Genomic DNA, 19,541 nt, shown 5'->3' on the forward strand with positions numbered 1-19,541 from the left:
CTGAGATAAACTATAGCTGACTTTACACCTAAATACTTCCAAACCTTCCATTGGTCCATCTGGAAAATATCTTATTTGCTCTTTAGAACAATTACTTCATGGCTTTACCTTTCTGGCCTCATGGAACATTACATCATTTTGTTGGATACTTTGTTGGATGTAGATGTCCTCTGTATCACTGCTCACCTTGGTGCTGTATCCTAGTGAAGGAGTTGCACTCCCATGAACTCATGAGAAATGGACAGGAAAAGGTTATTTTAGATCATCTAATCCATACACTAGGAACCAACAGTGAGATCTCCTGCAATAAGCTATTTTGTCTATTTTGCCCATTTGAGGTCTCAATTCTTTATTCTTCTGGAAACTAATAGATAAAGGAAGAATGCTGCCTTCAAGGAAATATTTTCAAGGGCTGATAGTCACTGAAGGTATAACACTCAGATAATGCATGTGCCCATCCTGGATTATATAGCCATGCATCTGTTATCATGCACAAATGAAGGCTCTGAACAAAGCTGTCTTTAGTCAAAACCATTCAAGGTTTGTCTCTGTGGTCTCCAAAGGAATAACATTGATTGAGACGGAGTGCTCAGAATTATCTGAGGGACAAAACCCCAAGCAGCTTTACTGACAAATTCAGTATTGCTTTAAAGGTTACTTCCCAAAGCCATATTCTGATATAGAGTTAAGGAGGTAAACATTTTCCAGATGCCTTTTTAATCCTGTACTTGACAGTAAAGGGCTTGCACTAAATATGCTCTGTTTCAATAAACTGCATGGAAATTATTAACAATGAAATACAGTGCCAGAAATGACATCTATAACATCTATTTCCAGTATCTTGGAAAGCATCTGTTCACTTTGGAGTTTATTTTCTTAATTCAATGTGATCTGGTTTTGTTATAATTTCTTCATTTACTTGTTGATGACTTGTGCAAACGGGATTCATCAAATGAGGCAACTCAACTGATTTTCAAATATTTAATAAGCATCAGAAGGTTTTAAAACAGAGAATAAAATGTAGTTTAAACACAAGTAAGCCTTCATCTCTTTTCTCCCTGACTATAACCCAAAAGATATCTTTCAGGCTCATCAGCTTACCCTACAAAACCTGTGCCCATCTATTTTCCCAAGCAAGTAAAATCTAGCTCGTATTTTCCACATTTCTTTCCTGAAAATACACTCCCTAACTAGATGACTGAATATCACAAAACCAATAAAATAGGATTGAGAAATGTCCTGATCTTCAGGTTTTTTCTTACTAATAACATCAGACTTTAATGGGCCCTCAGCTCAAAAAGGCACTTAAGAATATGCTTTCCAAAAACCAGCCGTTGGGCCTTTTGCTGAGAGAGATCTATCAGGTATGTCTACAAAAATACAGTTATATTTGGACACATTTACATAGTTTCTAAAAGCATTCTTTGATATAGACGGTGTTGTTTTTGGGTGCCAGTCAGAGAAACTTGGGGGCTTCTTGTTTTTTATCAACACCTCAGATCCTGCTGAAATCAGTTGATGTTTCCAGCACTTCCCAAACGTTCGCCTACGGGACTTCAAACTGGCAGTCAGAGGCAAAGGCACACAAAAATCACAGCGTTTTGGCATTAGCGCACATCCAGCTAATGGCCTTTATTCTGCAGCTGCTGCTTGATGGGCAGCTACAAAATAATAAGGTCCTACTTGAGGGAGAACAAATAAGCAATACAAACCACTCAATATTAGTTCAGGCAGTTACTGTATTTCTTAAAGGAGACAGGTTAATCTTTGAAACTTCAAATACAAGCACCTACCTCAGCAGCACGCACATTTTGACACTATGGAACTAATGAGAACATCTGAAGCTAGTTTTGATTCAAGCAACAACAGCTTAAAGCCTCAAAGCAGACTGTTTTCCTAAAGACAGTGCCTATGCAATGAAGCAGTCTCCAGCAGCTGCTCAGCTGCTCTCGGTTAGACAGTGCCTCTAAGGCTGCTGTGTCTAGTCAGTTAGTTCCTTGCATTTCCCCTGCCAACATAAAAGGAAACAGTAATTTGCTACCAATATCTAACAAGGCATTACCAGCTCTAGCTAAAAAATAAATTTGATTTTTAACACCTCAATGCAGATTTTTTTTTCCTTTAAGTTCTTGCTTGCTGCCCACCATGAGCCTATTTTCTATATTGGGGGGTAGAATTTCTCAGGCCACTCCTCCGCAACACTCCTACTGACTGCAGCCAGCCACTTCAGATCCTGGGTTTTATTTCTGGCACCCATCTATAGCATCGTGTCACTGTCCACCCTGTTCATAAGTTGAAATACACAGGAAATTCAGGCCAAAGCAACTGGGAAGCAAAGCCTTCGCTGACCAGCTTACCGGAGGCCAGGTCCCCGAGAAGGGCTCAGTTCCTCCAGTTCCCATTAAAATAACAAGAACTGACTGCTCAGCACTGTGTCTGGTTTAAATGTATGCAGGAGGCACCACGTGTTACATAAGACAGTACAAGATTCTTTCCTTCCCATGAGAAAGACTATGGAGTAGGATTCTTCCTGTCTAGCACACCAGGTTATTTTTAAAGTACCGCCCCTTGGAGTTCAGAAAAATAACACAAAAACAGAAAGCCCCCATCAGCCTGAATTATCTGCTATTAAAAAACAAGTCATGGGCTGATTTTTGCACATAAATCATATGTTTCATGAGGCTTATTTTGAATTACAGCTTCTTACATCACCTTGGGATATATATTACACTGATTTATAGCTCCTTGGACTTGATTCTTATTTTCATTTAGTCCCATTTACAATTTTCAGGCAGGGTAAAGGGGGTCTCAAAATAGATAAAGGTTATGCTTATGCTTTAGCATGAACAAACAGCAGGCTACCTTTACACTCACTCACAACCTGATATGTGTACAAGGGTGTGTCTGAGACGTCGAAATTACATGGGAGTCCAACTGTATATTATAATTCATGGTCTCTGAGTTTAGTCTCATGACTACAAGAGATGAAAACCAAAAACAGAAATAAGCAAGATAAACACTTTTTAAAGCTCTTTTTGCCTTAGCAATAAAAATACTAATGTGCAATATGCAGTAATGCATATTACCATTCAAACAAGGCAATAACAACATATGGCAAAGCCACAATGTTCCTAAGCAGCCACCATGTTCTTTTTTACCTCCAATCATCCTTTGAGAGGTTAGACAGAATATTCATCTCTTCATCATCTTGCAAAAGACGATACGCTGCACTAATGTGGTGATTTTCAAGCACAGACCGGTCATTATATAGAATAGCAGAATCTGACCTAGCGTTTAAAAGAAAACACAGGAAAGGTTATGTTTCTTCTCTATCTAGAGTCTCACAATCAAAAATTTTCCTTTGATCAGCTACAAAGATTAGTTCCTATAGCACAGATACTAGCATTTTATGAGCACTAGTAATAGTTTGTTCACTGTTGTTATTCAGTAAAGGAAAATTAAAGATCAAAATTCGCCATGAAATCTACCTCATCAGCTGAGTCTCACCTGGTCTCTTTGTTACATATTTAAAGAAAAGATACAGAGCGCTTTCTGACTGCGAGAGATGCACAGATCTGAGGTTGAATCATGAGGTTCTTTTCCAGCTGTTGTGTATATTACTCTCATATTGAAGCCTGACTGTGTCCAAGTAAGCAATTGCAAGATGTGTCCCAATACTGTTTCCAGAACAGCAAACCAGCTGTAAACAAGATATAACTGAACTGCCTTCTGTCATCTGTGCATTAGACTATGCTGTCCAGAAAGGCAATTGCTGTTGGGATAGAGTAAGACCAAAGGTACTTTGCACCTTATTTTTAGCTCCAGGGCATGGATCTGAGATTGCTGAATGGCTGAACTGGTCTGAAGATGAAGTGCTTGCTGGAAGTTAATGGCAATGCTAGGTGAGTGTAGTCTATTATAGTCTCCACTCAGTTCTGCTTACCAGAGAGCAGTGTATATTTTTCTCCCCTGACATTTTACACCCTCTGATGTTACAGGAATGAAATTAGATCCCTAATTCTTGCATGCATGAGGCTGTAAGAATTACGAGTGTGCCTAGCCCTAGAACAGAGACAGAAATGCCTGTCACTGTTCCCAAGCTTTACTGAGCATATGTGTGGTTTATCCTTATCAGCCTTTAGATAGCTGTGATACAAAGCATGCTTCAGCTAACATATTCTAGACATCTAATTTAGGGTAAGATTAAATGCATCGTCAAAATGCCCAAGTCTGTCCATTGTCTGTTGAGGACATCTCATTTTGTTATTGGCACCAAAAGATTCACATTGTCAAAATAATACACAGACATTAGGTGCCCAATTATCACTGGAACTAGACACTTCACAGTCTTTGCATACCCTTGAACATTGCCATCTTCTTCATCTCTCTCTTAGTTCCAAAACAATGCCAGTCCAGTCCAGTCTGTGACTAATTAAGTACTCTCCAGCAATTTCCAAAGCTTTAAAAAGTGAGTGTGATATGAGTGTGATAACTTATTACTGAACAGTTAATTGTAAACATATGCCCTTGCTGCAGGTGTGGTACTTAATAAAGCAAAACCAGTATCTGTGTGTAGTGTTGGTATTCACTACTGCACAGAGATATTGAGGAATACCTGATTTATGCAGGTAAATGTTTGATTCTTAAAATTCAACCAGGAGAAATACTCATCTTCTCCAAAACTACACCGTCATTATAATAATCATCAGCAATTTGTCTTTGGTGAATTACATGGAAATATTTTGAGATTTTCATTTTTCTGGATTATTAATATAAAGCAATGCTCAGGAAGTTAGAATACCTGCATTCCATTGTAAATGGCTAAGCAAGAGAAAATTAAATGCAGCCTAAGGAAGTGAACTTTCCTCCTGTGACACTTGCAAGCAAAAGCTCCTGCACTTCTGTACAGCTGTGCTGCTACTCTCCACAGGTTTTCCCCTCCATTTCCCATCCCTTCCTAGTGATTTACAGTGGCCTCACCGTGTCTGGATGTGAAAGTTGTTGGTGGTTCCAGTGTGTTCATAGTCGTGGATGGCAGCTGCGAAGATCATGGCAAAGATCTCCAGCTCTGTTAGCCAGTGCTGAAAAGAGATTACAGAGCAATCAGATAAACTGTTATTTTCCCAGGCATTAAGGCTTTTGTCTTTTAAGGCAAGCTATCCCCTGCTGACAGTCAACACTGCACATCATTGCCTTTTCCCTGCAGCCTGCCAGCTGTTCCAAGGTAAACTTCTCTTGCTGATACATGAAAGATAAACCAGTGTTTTCCCTGAAGCTTCATCTAACTAAATTGAACTTCAGCAAAATGGTTTCAGGAGCTAATAAGGCTTGAGACAGATTGAGGAGTAATATTTGCCCTTCTTAGACAGCAAAGTGGGAGGAAGAGAGAGAGGGAAACCTCAAGAAAATCAAGGTTCTTCAGGCAGAACTTGATGATACATATGTAGGTATGCACGTACCACCAGCAGTAGATATCTTCAGCTCTGCTCACTTGGGTAGCAGAGCCTCAAATACAGAAGAATGTCACTAATTTCCAGTAACTAGAAGAGTCTTTGTGAGTCACTGAATCATGAGGAGAAGAGGGAACACAGCCTCACAAGACGTACGTCTTGTTATTTACTTATAATTTATAGAAGCATTTGAGAAAGCCCTGAGGTCTTTTTTTTTTCCTAATTGCCTAGCCAAAGTCTCATTTTTCAACGCTTAAGTCACTTTTGACTTAGACTTCTAAATGACTCAGATGCTTTAATGATTTTTCTCTGAGTCAATCAATCATTTTATGTCTGTTTTTCCACTGGTAACATGCTAGAAGTGCTGTTAAAATCAAGTGTATCAGAGACAAAGGCTCTAGATTCTGTAGATATTGTAAATGCTTTTACAAAACGCTCCTACCTTTTGGAAGCAACCTTTACCACAGTGGTTGCCACATATTTTGGGTGACAGCACACTGTCAACCTGCAAGCATTTTCACAGACTTTCATGTACGAACTGCCTTTTAATTCAAAATCCAGTAAAGACAGTATGGTTTCATAAATCCACTCTAGATGTTTACTATGGCTTAGGGACACCACTGGTCTGTTAACCACATGTCAGGGAACCACCAGTATCTGTATGGCTCTGCACACAGAAACCTAACTGGCTCTCTTCCTCCCTTCCATGGTAATTTCTGCATAATCACAGCAATCACGATGTTTATTTGTCACCTCAGTGCCTGAACTAGCCCCTTCTCCTGAGGTAGCCATGCAGCTCGAGAATGAAGCAAGCCTCAGCATTAAAGATTTCAGTTTGAAGACACTTGCCACAGATATTTTGCTCAAAACCACTGATCATCATCAAGGTAGCTTTTGACTTTTTTTTTTTTTTTTTTTTTTTTTTTTTGAGGGGAAAGTGAGGAGAAGAGATCAAGAAATTAGCAGACACAGAGACTAAACTATTTCCTCATTTTTACAGAACTTGTCCAGGACAGGAAAGGAAAGCGCTTGTGGTGGACAAGTTTCCATTATGTTTCTATTTCCAGGTGTTACTTGTGAATAGGGAATGTTTTACAGCTGATGAGGAACATGATTTCAACTTTCACATAACAACCTTCTGGCAACTATAAGGGGTAAAAATACGCATCAGCTGCATACAGCAGATCTGGGCTTCAATTCCTCAGCCATGTTCTACCATTTGCCAAATGGAGGCAGTGCAAAGGAGAGAAAAAAATTAGGCGCAGCATCTAGGGATAGGCACAGCAAATCAATATTACTTACACACGCAGAACTACTATAAGACATATAGCCAGCAAGTCTAATGCAACCACAACGGTCCTTCTGGGCATCAGCTGGCAAGTCCCATGGCAACAGGACCTTATGACCCAAGCCTAAAATGGCACTGAGGCAGCAAGCTCTGTGCTTGCGGTCTCCTGTGTTGTCTCTTAGGACACTGACTGGATATATAGGAAAAACCCTAACTAACTTAGCACCCCATCAAGCATTCTTTGTTGAACAAGATCAGGGTAATGTAGGTATTGAAACAGGGTGGAACACATGTGAGGAGAGGACTTAAATATCATTACAGTATTTGAGAAAGATCACAGAGTACAGACTGGGATTACCATTGTGAACTGTGAATGATAAACAAATCAGTTTAAATAACAGAGTCAAAATAGGCTTGTGAGTAATAGGAGGAAAAATAGCTGGTAAATGATTGGAACCTTTTAGTCTCTTTTTCAGCTACAACCTTGCAAGGAAAAATAAACAAGATGGCAAACAGCCTGCAGAGAATGGATGCAATCTCCATCAAAGTGGCAATATTACCTTTTACTAGTCTGCGATGGAGTTCACCTTGCAGAACAGAGAGCTAGTTTTAAAGAACAAAGCCATCAGGAATGATTGAGAAAGCAGCAGGACACTGTCACAGGGGAAGAGAGCAAGGAAATGTGAATGTTTTTCATTTCTAAAGAGTTAACAAAAATGATCCAGAACAAATTCTTCAGAGATGATGGGGGGTTGGGAGGAAATGGCATGAAAGAGCAAGTATTGGCTTCCAAACTGAGAACAAAAAAAGGGTAATGAGGCATGGTTGTCTTTCAAAAACATATAATAAATATGAAGAATTAGCTACTAAGGCAAGTCATCGGCATGTAAACAAAAGCATTGATGTATACAGAAAGAAAAAGGAAAAGGAAGGACTAGAGTTTCCAAATCTAACAAAATGAACTGAATGCCTTTCCAAGAAAATACTACAAAGTGAAGACAGCAGTAATTAGCCTATTTTTTTCCTCAGAGTTTACTATCTTTTGTTCCAAAGTAGTTACAAGTTTCAGAGCCCATAGGCTCATGATGATCTGCCTATTAATCATAATAGTCTAGGGGAGAGGAGGTGCTCTCTCCCCACCTTGGTACAAACAGATGTGACAGAAACCCTGCACTTTTGCAGTTTTACAGGTTTGCTGCATGGAAAATTCTCCTGTAATTCTTGACAGTATCAGAGAAAGAACACTTAAGCATTTCAGTTTGCACCTCATTGTGTGGGTTCACAAAGGAATCATAAGGTAATTCCTAATAATTATCAAGATTAATCAGAAAATAGTATCAAAGAAAATAGTAATCACAGCTGAACAACAGAGTTAAATAAGGGAAAGAAGAATTAAGTGAGCAAAAGGACGTCAGCTCTTGGAAAGTGTCCCTACATTTTGTGCTTGTGTACTAATCCTCCAAAAGAAAAACATCAGGAAGAATTCCAAATTCTCTTTCTATGTTACTTTTATGAGAGAACCTAAAATATTATATTTGAGATGGCTACATATACCAAATTAATTCCTAGGCATCATCCTCAGGAAGAATATAACAGGAAAGATAAAAAGCTTTAGGGCATTGAGCATGGTTAGAGGGAAATAAGATTTTTTGAGAAGAAAAAAGAAGTCTGGAATGCAACTGTTGAGAGAGCTTGTAAACAACTGCGAACATGACAGAGGCGTATGAAAGGTACAAAGAAGATAAACCAGATGATTTTTTTCTTCTCCCCTTGATGCTAGAGGAAATGGCCACTATACAGAACATTTAAAACTGAAGAAGAAAGTACTTTTTCACATTTCAAATACGTAATTAACAATTTAAATGGCGGGGGGGTCCTATTTTCTTTTATGATTTTTTTTCAGAAGTCTTTGGCTTCATCCCGGTGAGGAATTAAACCAGAATTAAGCAAAGTGCTCTACTATACTACATTAGATCCCAAACCTAATGACACATATCATTTGCCTGTGGGAACAACTAAGCAAAGGCCTCAACACGCTTTCTGAAACCAAAGTCTTGCTTTCCAGCATGTCCAAACTCCTTGCATACATATTGTGAAAGTGATGAACTGAACAGCAGCGCATCTTAGAGTAAGGATAAGATATTGATTCAAACAAACTCTGGTAGCAGGAAAATGTTGTTCCCTGCCTTTGTTTACCAGGTGTGAATATACTATGCATATTTGAAGTTAACCCTGTAGTGAGCAGGTTGGGCCAGATGACCTGCAGGGCTCATTTCCAAACTACATGAATCTATGCACATTGAGAGGGGCAGTACCCTGCAGAGAGGGGGAAAGAACTGAGAAAAGGGGTGGGGGGGAAGGTAGAAAAAGCATTTTAACAAGGGAAGCAAAGCTGAAATGTCACTGCTGGCACACTGTATTGTGAACACCTTGTTCCGGTTAGAAGAGTGCTTTTCTCTTGTGCTACAGGAGATCCCAAACCAAATGCCACATAAAATTTGGCTGCGGGAACAACTACAGCTTAGGATTATTCCTGGGAAACAGCAGACACTTCTTTACGTCCTCTGGAGTGCAACTCCACACAATGGCCTGAATGGGATACTTAGTCTGTGCGGAGCTTATTACAGCAACAGAAATACAAAAGCAAAGGATTCAGCTCAGGCGAATGACTCAGACTTCAGTGCCAGCATGTACAGAAATTCTCATTTCCCTTTTATAGACGCAAATCTGAAACATACTTATTCTCTGGCCTCTGTACATATTCTAGAACATTGTTTCCCCTGAAATAGAGAGGAAAAATATTCCAGAGACCCTAAAATAGAAAGTATTTCAACACTGGCGACTCCTTTTGTGTTTGTCACTTCAAACATCAAGCACCCCAACAGCAGGTGACTTTGAAAGAAGCACAGACATAGATAATTTAATGGACATAGGTAAATGCATGAAAGAGAAAATCTCAGAAGACATACTCTAAAGGACAACAGGTTTGTGCAGTTGTTGCCAGGTTGAGATAAGACCAAAACACATTACAGAAAGAATTGAAGACAGATATTTATCTCTATCTTGATTTTGCTTCTCAGTCAGAATGGAGCCTGAGATACAGCTGTTAGTTTTGCTCTGACCAACTTTAGCACTTGAAAACTTGAATACTTGTTTCTGAAATTGTCCTTACTGTCTACACAATACCCACAGTATAGTGGAACCTGTAGGTTGCATAGTCTTGGCTAAATAGTCCACAGAAACTGCTTGCAATAGGTGTTTCCACTGAGATATTACTGGGCTGTATTTAATGCTGATAATAACATTCAAAGGCCTTTAATGTTTTAACATGATGTACCTTCAGAATGGTCTGTCTTTTAGCCTGAGCTAACCCCTTTATATTCGAGAATCACTGTGCATAAAAGCGGAAGAAAACCAAGTAAACTAAAATAATTTAATCCCCTTTACCTTTAAGGAAATATATTTTACATTCTCAAAGACGAAAGAGGCTGCACTTTCTTTAAAGTTGCTCTGAAACTGTGCATAAGTATAGCACTGAATACATACGCTTTATAAATATTATTATTGCCATATGGTGAAAAGGCAGGCAAACTCAGCTCTCACTTCCAGCATTAACAATGGGATTATAAAGCCAGGGATCCCCCTGGTGTTTCTGCAATATCTTCTTCTCCTCTATCCCCAATGATTCAAGCTCAGTCTTGTATTCAGGGAGCAGTAAATGGAGAAGCAATGTTATTTCACTCAAATGATAATTCTAGAGTGATTTCTTAAAGAACTTGACTCAGTAAAAAATATCCAAGTCTTTAAAACACAAAACCTACATCTGTACCCAAGAAAACAAGAAATAATGCAAGCTGCTGAAAACAGAAGGATTATACCTGTATGATATTATCAGCTATATGAAGCTGATATAGGCAGGTACATTATTCTCCACCCCTCCCCACTGAAATCTTTGGTATGGGTTTGGTTTTTTTTTATACGCAAATCCTGCTGCCATCACCATCTCCTTAGGTAGTGGCAGCTCACAGGCACTGGTTCCACTGTAAAAAACTGACTGGCCTATAATACTCACCTGGCTATTATTTCCTAAAGATTTATCAGTTGGGGAAAAGGAGAAAGTAGAGAAGTCATAAGGAAAAGATTGCTTCRTTTTTTTTCTCCAAAGCCTTTCTTCACACTCAGACAAAACACGTTTTTAATTCAATAACATGAGCTTACATCCAAAGCAGTTTAATGGAGCAAGGACACAGAAAATTAAGCAAACTTTTCTGCATTTGGTGGCACTTAAGTGAGTAAGTGTCAAGCTAGAGAATGAATATCTTGTCCTAGACTGAATGAAACATAGGATTGATACTGAAATATACACAGCCAGCATGCAGACAGCCAAGAATTTAATTGTTTATTAATATTTTGATCATAGATGGTTTTGATCATTTTGATCTTTTGCCTGAAACCAACGAGTAGGTAATGAGAAGTCCAATTATGTGAAAAAGGAAACAGAGTTTTATTATTATCATAATTGTTTTGCTCTGTTTCCTTCCCTTGCCTTTTACCTTATGCCTTACAGCTTTAGTACAATGCCATTTTCAAATGCAAGTCAATAGCCTTACAGGCAGTGAGTTCTCAACAGAAAAATGTTTAAAATAGTTAGAATTGGGCACTGAAAAATTTATTGGGAAGTTAAACACATCCATACAAATAATCTGTGCAATATAACAGAGGTAGCAAAACTGAAGAAACCATCAAGATGATAGAAAATTCCCACACCATCTTTCCTGAATAGCTCAAATCCTCACCCTGCCCTAAAGGGGCACAAAAAACCCAAGGTGACTGAGAATGTGAGGTAACAGTGCTTAGACTAAGACTATTCCTGAAGTGATAAAAAAATACATAAACTAAATCTCCCACTGGCTGCTTTAAAACACAGTTTTAAGAGAGAAAGAGGAAGATATATGAGAGCATTCAAATAGGAGTTTTCTTGGCCAACATGCATGGAAGCATCAACACATCTCTAGTTCACCAGATGGGCAAAAAAGCTTCACCTGAATGGTAGGAATCAATCATGAAATGGCAGCTTTGCTGAGAAAACTAACTGTGCAGAAAAAAATAGCTCCTGAGCTCATCTGGCTTTAACATCTTTAACCCCACAGCAAGTAGGGAGCATGCCATGGTACAAACACCTTGTTTCTAATTAACACCACTATCTGTTTTACTCCTGTTTGGAGCCATGGAGCAAACTAGCATTTATCCAGCACGGGCGACTGGAGCCCAGGACCTGCAGCAAACCAAATAACACACTAAACTGACAGCATAGGTGCACCTCAGTGATTTCATAGCAAGTTTGCTATGTACATACGCAAAAAACATGCTTCTTCTACCTGCCACATGGTCTCTCTCTCTCGGAGAGAAAAAATCCCAAACTATGTTACAGCTCACTCATGTAATTGATGTCCTTCAAGTTCTCTCTTTGTTAACAAGAGAAGCCAAGCTCCAGGAGGAGCAGAATAAAAAAAAAAACAACTCAGCACTGAGGCAACATGAGCTAGAATAAAATAGCACTCATTCTTTCATAGCTGAGTTGCAGCTAAGATGCTAACAGGCCAAGAAGCAGCAAAGTAGAAAAAGGCAATTCTGAACATACACAGGAGTGTTGCTGAACATGCGGCACTGCTTTTATGCAGTCACTTTTCAGGGCCCCAGATGAAGTGTCCTTCTTAAGCTGTTCGAGGAGAAGAATGGGATCAATTTGTTCATAATGTAATTCACATTACTCAACATTTTAAATATTCTTAATGATTACAGTCTTCAGTGCATTTTCATTAACCAATTCCTATAAAAGCAGTAGCGACCAATTTGGGATCTCAGATGGAGTTTTGATTATGTATTCATACTAGTTGCAAATTTGAGTTAAATCCTATTTACTTCAGACAAAATCAGGCATAACTGATGTAACTTAGGTCAGAATCAGGCAGTCTGGACCAGGTTTTTGAAGAAATTCCTCAAAGAAATCAGACTCTATAAGTATTACCACTATTGGGTACAATCTACACTGAACACAGCAGACTCAGAACATGTTCACAGGAGGCACTGGAGCACATTACTCCTGAGAGAAAAGCATTCAGTTTAGCTTCAGAATTGAGAGCAATACTATCGTGGCAATACGGGGTTAGAGAAAGGCAGGCCATGCAAACAATATGTCATTCCTAAGCTTAAGCAACTACATAGTTTCTGAAACTGGCCTAATAGACATATCAGAAGTTACACTACACCTTGTTAGCTTGCACTTTTCTGTCCCAGGCTCCACCACACAGCACAGCCTAGCCTGCAGCATTTATTTAAGTTCTTCATCGATTTGTGGAGAAAAAGGAGTCATCAAAGTAAAGGCAGAGACACAAGTATTCCTAAGAGTGTTGAAGGCTGCAGATTTTTATAGTGATGTCCTCCAGCACACCTAAGATACTAATGCCACACAAAACAATGTTGGAAACTGTTTGGACAGATGCAAACATGCAATCTCATCATTTTCTTGAACAGTTCTCAGTAATAGAGCTTGGAACAGTTGGAGAGTATTCAGTAAGGTATGAGCTGCAGTAAAAGCCTAAACTTTTGTTGATCTAGATTCAGATCTGTGCACTACATTGCAAGAGTCCCTGCAGGGTCCAACTACAGGTGCTTGCTTTGGCTACTTTTGAAAAGTTGTAAGTGAAAGTATTTCAGTAAAATAAAGCACAATACAATAGAATTGCAGGTACACAGCACTTATAAGAATCTTGAGATACTATTTCCACTTCAGAGGCGGAAAACAGAGGTGCAAAGCAAATAACGGGAGGAATCATTTCCTCAGTCTTCAGCTGTCTGCAGGTGCTCTATGTAAGCCAGCTCAGCTGGCTTTGCTGTAGGGAGTGGATGGAGATCAGCATCTCCAGATGGTTCATGTCATCCTCAGATAAGTGGAATGAATTGCCCTCTGAAGGTACTGCCTTGCCCCACTAAGTAAAAAGAAAGCTTAGACATTTTGTTTCTAGGTGGATCAAGTTAGCTTAAATGAACCCCAACAAAAATGACTTGCCAGAATCACCCAGGAGAGCTGTAGCAGAGTGGGGAATCGAGCCTGGATTTCTCATGGTTAACTCTTTACCTTCTGGCTCATTCATGCTCTCTCAGATCACTGTTAAAAGTTATCAATATCTTCACTCCCCTTCTTTTTCTAAATAATTTTAAGCATCTACTTTTCATTAGAACAGCCATATCAAATGAATTTTGTCAACAGGGCAAATGGGTTCTACTGTGGATAAACATCATCTCTTTAGTGAGCAAAAACTGCTGTAATCTCATTATGCATTCAGGATGCCAACTCCTGTACTTACCGCTACGCCTGTCTTAAATAGGAGGTAATGGACTGTCTGTGTCACATCTGCAGCGTGCATTAGGTTGTGATATGGATTTTTGTGTTTGCTGTACCCAACCTCCAGAGCTTCCACAAAGGAGACCAGGGCAGAAATGGGGATCTAAGAAAAGCAGCACAAAGTTAAAAATGAAATAATTATCTTTAATTGTTAGCATTTGGAGGGGGAGAGACCCTAAAGAACAGTTTGTATTTCACAAATAAATAACACCCTAAAACACCTTAAAGAGACCCTCAAGAGACACAGTGAATCAAGTTTACTTCCTCAAACTGGCTTTCCCATCCGTAATCATATTATGGATGAATCATTCCCACACATAAATACACACAAGTCAGAACACTACTAAATGCCGGCTGGAAGACACATGCAGTACGAAAAGTAACAGACAGCACTTGATTGATTGTCCCTGGAGAAATATTCTAACTAGGTCACAAGTGTCTGTCTGTTCCCCTCACAACCCACTGGTATATATCACTGCTTTACTACTCACATCTCAGATTTTTTAATGAAACACACCATAGAGCAGGTCTGAGATACTCTGTTAAGAGCAGTATCATTTATCAGATCTCTGGTTTTTTACTGCCAAATCCAGCCTACACACATATTATGGGCTTGCCATGTATTTTCTCCACTGTGCACACTGGAGAAAATGAAATTCAGAGGCTTTCTAGGGAGGAGGTTTTGCAGGTGGTGTCAGCTGCATATATATGCAACTGGCAACATGGGTTCTCCAATGCTTATTTCATCTACTTAAACAGCAAATATTGTAAACTCTCATATTTCTATAGCTAGAGTGGCACTGTTTTACTCTTGGATGTATCATGGGAGGGTGCAGTTCCGACCAACTATCATCTTTGGATGTTTCTCACCACACACAGGCAGTTTCTGAAGACGTACAGGTGTTGGAGATATTTGTAAACCCTTTACAGCCAAAATAAGTGGGAAACCCCAGAAAGGATAAGCACCAATGGAGGAAGGGATAATGGAGTATTTGGGTGGGGACAATGGAAAAGATCTTCTGAGAACAATGTGTTCATGATCCAAAGTTAAGCCTGTTTGAAGCTGGAGTAAAAGATACAAAGCATTTGGATCTGGAAACTTCGGTGTCAAGCCAAGCTCTCACTTTTTTTCCATGCATGCTTGAGATGCTTATGAATCTCCAGAGAATGACACCATCATTCCCACAGGATCAAGTGTAATATATTTCCCATTGACTTCAGTGGGGAAGCCTGTTTGGAACCTATCCTTCTTCATGGTGTCCCATTGCAATTAAATAACATTTAGTCCTGCTTACTGCAAATACATTATTTTAACACTTTAGGGGAAACTACAGTGAGCACAAAGCCCTCAGATACAGTTAAAATTGCATTCTGAATGGAACAAAGCAGAATGAGACTGAAGTTCAACAAAATCTGAGATGGAGGAAGAGACACATTTTATAACTACTGACCTTGAAACGGTTGATCAGATCGTAGCGTGTGAGAAGTTCATAGAAAATGAATTTCAGTGCATGATCCCCACTGGCATCATTTAGTGCAAATACATCAAAGGACCACTTGTCTACATTCTGCAAGAGGTGGGAAGAAAAGAGGGTTAATATGGTCATCCCTTTTTAAAATCATAGCGCAATTTCTGTCACTTTAAATCTTTTACAAATGGAGGAGCATCATTTGATGGACAATGAGAGAGGGGGTGTAAGTGTATAGCTTTATTTTAACTTATTCAATTCCTTTTAACCAATGCAGAGTATATTTTACTCTTCAGTATTGTATGATTGGAGTTTAAGAAGCTTCCATTCAGAACACTTTTATTTCATCTGTTTGTTTATTCTAACCACAGCAATTCGCCCTTCCTGAATTTAATCAGCAAAGGCTAAATCCAAAAATGTAAGAATCATGGTTTGGCTTAGTACTTGAAACACTGGGATGGCTCCATAGCGGCTGAACTTACCCATCTCTGCCCCTTTACCCATGTGCTATGGCTAGGAAAACAATATTCATATTGAAGGAGACTGGAATAATGAAGATACACTTTTTAATGATATTAAAGTCTCTTAATTTTGCTGTCTCTAAAGAGTTCTCACAACTTTATATTGTGAGAAAAGCACTCCAATGCTTCACTCACACTAAAAATGGAACAAGACGATAGTCTCTTTTGCAGTAAAAAAAATACAGACACCTTTGGTCATATTTTCACCACTTGTTACTCAGTCAACCAAAGCAATAAATAACTAGAAGGACTGTTTTGCTATACCCAAGAGTAAACCAGTTCCTTCTGGTTTTAATATTAATTCTAAATTGTGCTTATTGCAGCTACAATTGACCAAAGATAGCATGCACCTAATTTGCTTTATACTTTTTAAAAGTTAAGTGAGTTCCCTGGGGCTTTCAGAAAACTACAGATCAGGAGAAAAATCACAATAATGTTACATTAAGTGCTAACACTGATATGAAAAATAACCTTTATAAAATAAGTGTAAATACCTAAATTCAGTTGGGAGAGTTCCACTCAGCTGTAAATGATATACTAGTGCTGGGGGTGGTCAGTCAAGAGATGGAGGAGGAAAAGTGCAACTCCCAGCTCATACAGCTAAACTATAAGGTATAAACCTACTTGCAGAAGGTTGAGTTCAATCTCAGCTCCTAGGGAAGTCTGTGGGAACTGGCGGCACTCATTATTTAGCAAGATAAGATATCTAGCTCCTTGATCTCAGAATAGGATGTTCCTGAAATCCCATGAACCTTTCACTCCTTCTCCTAGCAACAAAGAGTAAAGGTGCACGAGGAGTTATAGCTAGAAGGATAATATACAGATCAACAGCACAGCTGCGTCTCGCACAGCGCCTTAATCTCTCTCGCCTGCTGAAAACTTTGATGTGCTTCAGCAGGGACATACTTGTGCATATCCGAATGACTCTACTTAAACTGAATGTTAAAGATTGACATCTATAAATTGAAGTTTCTCTCCACTTTCAATCTCTGTTGCAGGTTGGCTCCCATTTCCTCAAGGCACTTTCACCAAGAAAGAAAAATGACTGCATTTCATATATACATGTGTACAGCTGGCTTTGGGTCTCAATGCAAGAAATGGGGAGTGGCCAGATATCATGTTAGGTAGAGAATTGTTAAGAAACAGAGTTCATCTAAAAAAATACCATCCTTTTTAGCAATACTAAAAATGCTAAATTACATTTCTCTACCAAACTCTTAAAGGCCAATCCATCTTCATTGTGTGTCATCACAGTTGCGGAACTATGACTACGCTGTTCCAGGTGAGGACCTGACTTAAGGTCAAATGCAAAGGACCATGACCTTTAACTACCTTGCAGCCAGTCATTCATAAATCAGCATAGTTAGAAGACTTATGTGGTAAGCAAGACCAATGTATTTTGGTACCAGCCCTCTCCAGCGTGGGCTGATCCTGACAACCTTGCTACACCCATAGTAGTGATTACCCAGAGCTGAGTATGCCTCTTGAGAAAGTACAGTCCAAGGAGGAGCTAATTGGTGCCTCAAAGTCAGTGAACATCAAGGATGCTGAGGATTCACCTCTACTTTCATCAAGATTTTTCCACCTATCCCAGTAAATCATCTGCTTGCAGAGCAGTTGATTTTACAAGCTGTGTAGAGCCCGCATGTTGAAGGCAGGGTCAAGCTTCTCTGGAGATGATTTGTGGCCCAAGTCACAGAAGAGCAATCATAAATTGCAGCTTTTCAACATTTTCAGTAGGAGTTGGAGAGAGAAAACAAACAGGAGAGGAAAAATTTCCACCAACAGAACAGGCTTTAAAGTCTTTGAACAAACTTGGAAAATGGGCAAAGAAATTAGTGTCCAAAGCACCTACTTTTTCCACTTAAAGGTTGCATTGTTTTTAGAGTGTTTATTTTTGTTTTGTAATCACTTATTTTAGTCAAAGAAGCAAACAAATTTAAAACTTGCATGTATATTACAATTTTTTTGGTTGCCATGACAATGAAAATAATGTTTCAACTATGTTGCTATTGAATTCACTGTAAGGCAGTCTTAACCTGCAGAAATAAAAACTTTCATGTTCCTTTACATATTTTCTTTTTGAAGCTCATGATATGCTTTTGCAGCAGATGAAATGTTCCAGGTACATGTGATCGCAAACAGTAGATCAAAATTGTCCTTTTGCACCAAATAAGGGTTAACTACAAAGATGCTAATTTCACAATAGAGCCATTTAGATTTCACTGAGGGAGAAATCCTTGCTCTTATCAAGTCAACAGGAGTTTTGCTAGTGACAATAATGACAACATTTTATCCTAAATAACTAGTGGAGAAAAAATCCTCTTAATGGAAACATGGAAGGAAGTGTCACAGATAGCTTAGAGGTTTGCAGTAATATGAGTTACACTTTGAAAATTAGTGTATTACATGACGTTTAAAGAAAAAATTAACATAGAAGTGTCCCTTGTACTGGGGAGAGATCTAAAAGGAAGCAGAACTTCACAGATGTCTTGTGATGGGGGGAAAATGCTGCTTGCTCTCCCTAAGAGTAGTGAGGCATGGGAAACTTTCCGGGCTAGATCTGCCTCTAGGTCATTGGTCCTACAGGCTCAGCTGAAGTGTCATATGCTGCCCTAATGCCACATATACTCACTGTGCTGTAACTGAATATAAACCCAGATTTTACTGTCTCTATGTCCTGTGCATTTATTTCTGGACCACTGCTTGGCCTTTACTTGGGGGAACCCAGGGATAAAGTGAAACACCAGTTCTTCCCAAATGCTCAATTTCCTGTCTTTCCATCTGTCCTTAACCTTGGAGACTTAATTTGTTTTATAAGCCAACAAGCAGATTCAGGGATAGATGCTGCTCAACACTACTGGCAGGACTGACATTTTAGTTGCCACAGTCAAGCATATGTCTATACTGTAAACACTGTAAATAACAGTTTGTGTATTCACTACCTGAATGTTAGCAGGTAGGCATGGGAATCAGAAAAGGCTGAAAAAATCACTTCTAGAGCAGGCAAAAATTTCATCAATTAGTTAATGTTAAGTTCAGTCTCCAGTGCTACACTGCTGAACAGCAGATCAGCACGACTTGCTGGGTAAATGAACATACTTATTCAGGTATGTCTGTATTAATGGTATGTATAGCCATTCCTCAAATGAGAAACAASTCTGAATGCCCCTGTTGTGGCTATAGGTCTTGTGTCATCACACCAACATCATGCAGAAGGACACCTGGCTACTGCACAATTAGTATCTGATACATAGATAAAGCCAGATCCTACGCAACCATATTTGTCTAACTTCTAATCCACTGAAAAAGTGAGAGAGATAATCTGCCGAGGACTTACACTGCTACCACTACATCTGCATTCTTTGCAGGAGCTGCAGTATTTCAATGCTTTATTAAAATCATGCA

The 19,541-nt window shown here is 39.1% G+C and overlaps 1 protein-coding gene across 2 annotated transcripts in view; it reads right to left on the reverse strand.

Annotated features, from left to right (window-relative positions):
• PDE1C (phosphodiesterase 1C) overlaps positions 1 to 19,541 on the reverse strand; it is a 372,931-nt gene that overhangs the window by 53,870 nt on the left and 299,520 nt on the right. For both annotated transcript variants that reach the window (XM_026068589.1, XM_026068590.1), the window contains exons 6-9: positions 15,595 to 15,711; positions 14,106 to 14,246; positions 4,981 to 5,081; positions 3,159 to 3,287 (exon numbers count right to left, since the gene is read on the reverse strand). In XM_026068589.1, the coding sequence (XP_025924374.1) occupies positions 3,159 to 3,287; positions 4,981 to 5,081; positions 14,106 to 14,246; positions 15,595 to 15,711 (488 nt within the window). The remainder of the gene's footprint in view (positions 1 to 3,158; positions 3,288 to 4,980; positions 5,082 to 14,105; positions 14,247 to 15,594; positions 15,712 to 19,541) is intronic.

Source organism: Apteryx rowi, unplaced genomic scaffold (genome assembly GCF_003343035.1).
Source record: "Apteryx rowi isolate R43461 unplaced genomic scaffold, aptRow1 scaffold_276, whole genome shotgun sequence".
Classification (NCBI taxonomy): Eukaryota; Metazoa; Chordata; class Aves; order Apterygiformes; family Apterygidae; genus Apteryx; species Apteryx rowi.